Source organism: Limulus polyphemus, unplaced genomic scaffold (genome assembly GCF_000517525.1).
Source record: "Limulus polyphemus unplaced genomic scaffold, Limulus_polyphemus-2.1.2 Scaffold10501, whole genome shotgun sequence".
Classification (NCBI taxonomy): domain Eukaryota; kingdom Metazoa; phylum Arthropoda; class Merostomata; order Xiphosura; family Limulidae; genus Limulus; species Limulus polyphemus.
In genome coordinates this window covers 14286-16880 of record NW_013676111.1, presented here as the reverse complement: position 1 = coordinate 16880, position 2595 = coordinate 14286, and the positions used below count along the sequence as shown (strand labels likewise).

At 32.3% G+C, this 2595-nt stretch overlaps 1 protein-coding gene across 1 annotated transcript in view; it reads right to left on the bottom strand.

Annotated features, from left to right (window-relative positions):
- The window catches only part of LOC106476414 (probable cytochrome P450 301a1, mitochondrial), a gene marked incomplete at its 3' end in the record, with an annotated part of 7919 nt that overhangs the window by 1730 nt on the left and 3594 nt on the right, over nt 1–2595 (bottom strand). The window contains exons 3-4 of the mRNA XM_013937075.1: nt 869–1059; nt 520–724 (exon numbers count right to left, since the gene is read on the bottom strand). Of these exons, the coding sequence (XP_013792529.1) occupies nt 520–724; nt 869–1059 (396 nt within the window). The remainder of the gene's footprint in view (nt 1–519; nt 725–868; nt 1060–2595) is intronic.

Genomic DNA, 2595 nt, shown 5'->3' with positions numbered 1-2595 from the left:
TGCTGTCATGTTAAACTTGTATTAAAGTTTTTCTTCATTACCCATTTAAGCCGTCTCCAGCCATTATTAAAGAACAAGATAGTTCTAGAAACTAGAGGGCGCCACACCAGTCACGTGACCTCGATGGCGCAACAATATATATACAAACTGATTGTTACTTAAAATAAACGTAGGAAATACTAGAATAGCAAACTGATGCTGGAGATAGTTTGTTATATCGATAATAAGAGTGTTTTATATGTCTTATTCGAGTAATCTACACCTCACGTTAATATTAGTAGACTGTAACAACGAGAAAGCTGGTCGCTCAAACTTTAGAAGGACTGCAGCGAACAAGTCTAAACACATATCAGATAAGTGTCTCTAACGACCATAATGAATATAGAGTTAACTAACTAGTCTGACAAGAGTGTTTTAGATCCATACACAAGAAATGAATTCGTTTTATCTGTGATTTGCATGTTGTATAACGAAAGCAAAGGTATATTAAGTTTTCATAAAAATAGGTTATTCACTTACTCTGTAAATACATCCTGGGCATTTACAAACCGCTTCCAGCTACGAGTAGGAAAGAATTTCCACAAAGCTAAAGGCATAAATTCAAGATCATTTATTCCCTTTACAATGTCATTTACTGCTACAATCAACCTCTGGCTTTGAGAATTCGGAGCTTGTTTTAAATCTACACAGCCTAGTCTGGCGTCAAGAGCAACAAGAGCCACAGCTGTAATAAAAACAACGACAAATCAAAGCTTCGTACAAGCAATTTTGATTTTTGTTTTAAAAATTAACAACAAAGCTACATAATTTCATTTTATATTTTAATACTTATATATTTCTCAAACGAATGAACTAAACAATAACTTACATTCCAACGCCCACTTGTAAAGTTCATTTAGAAAATCTGGAACTTCTCCTGTGTTATCCATCAAATGAATCATTCTTGTTATCATGTCATTAGCTACTTGATCCATTTGGCTAAGATAAGACTGTATAGATTTTGGACGAAGCAGTTGCGTTTGGACTTTGGTTCTGAGATCATACCATTCTTTGCCTTGGCTGTCAAAGAGGTCAAAAACTTTCACAATTGATATATTGATTATGTAATGTTAACTTTGAATACTTAAGTTCAAAACTTTTACAATGTCTTAAGTTAAAAGTATTTCAATAACGCTTGAATTTCCAAGTAATTTGCGATTTATTTCGATCATTTTTGGAATACCTAGAGAAACATATGCATATATACATATAACTAAGAGAGTACTAGTTGTTAAACTTTATGGTTCTATTATTGTAAATATAGATTTGTCTCAAGTTAGTGCAACCTCGCTTTTGATGTCCTGGTTTTTTAGCAGCAATTAATAATGGTACTATTTCTCAATTAATTTATACAGTTTACTTGTCTGCTTCTTCAGTAATCAGAGTATAGAAAATATATACATATAATAAATATTAAAATTATGTTCATACAAATATATATGTATATAAGAAGTATAGCTTAAAGACTATAATATCAATTACATTAATTGTCAATAGGCGATAAAAATTAGCACTATAAAATAAAAATGAACTTAATATAAATTCAAAACTCTATTTTAAGAAACATAAAAAACATTCGCACTTTCCAGTCGTTATCCAAAGGTCATAACGGAGATTGCCTGTGGTAATAGCACCCAAAAGCGTTGGGGATATCCCATCTATTAGATAAAATCCAAAAAAGCACATTAGAAACCAGTAAGCAGTCGTGGAAAATTCATTAAGGATACAGAGTTGAGTATTTACACCCACAACATCTCAACTCTTACTGCCTTTTACTGTCTGCAGCCAACTGTGGGAATGCAGTTACCCTTAAAAAGATGTAATAATGTTAAAAGTAGAAATAAGATAAAATCAAGCCACCCCCAAAAATATATTTCTACGAAACAATGCCTACCAATATCATCCTACACCCTTAAAAGTTCTAAAAAATCCTTAAAGTAGAATAAATACCACCCTAATAATTCTACTACATGTTACTCCCAACCTCCACCCATTTCTAAAAATGATTTATTAAAAATAAATCTTAAAAAAAAACTACAAGACCTACCTTAAATAGTTCATACTGTCACATTATTCACGTATAGCACAAAATAGCTACTTGAAGTTAGTCTTTCCAATCCCGGCTGTAGTGAATAAATTTAACTTATATATATATATTTATTAAAGGTAGCTAACTACCTCTAGTGACAAAAAAGGGTTTTCCCTCATTGAATATTTAGTAGAAATATATTTTTTTAGGGGGGGGGGGTAGCTTGAATTTATCTTATTTCTACTTTTAACTTTATTGCATCTTTTTAAGGGTAACTGCCTTCCCACAACTGGCTGTAGACAGTGAAAGGCAGTAAGAGTTGAGACGTTGTAGGTGTAAGTACTCAACTCTGTACCCTTAATGAATTTTCCACGACTGCTGACTGGTTTCTCATCTGCTTTTTTATTTTGGATTATTTTTCTGATAGATGGGATATCCCCAACGCTTTTGGGTGCTATTATCACAGGCAATCTCCATTATGACTTTTGGATAACGACCAAAGGCGAAGGTTTTTTGTTTCTATAAAT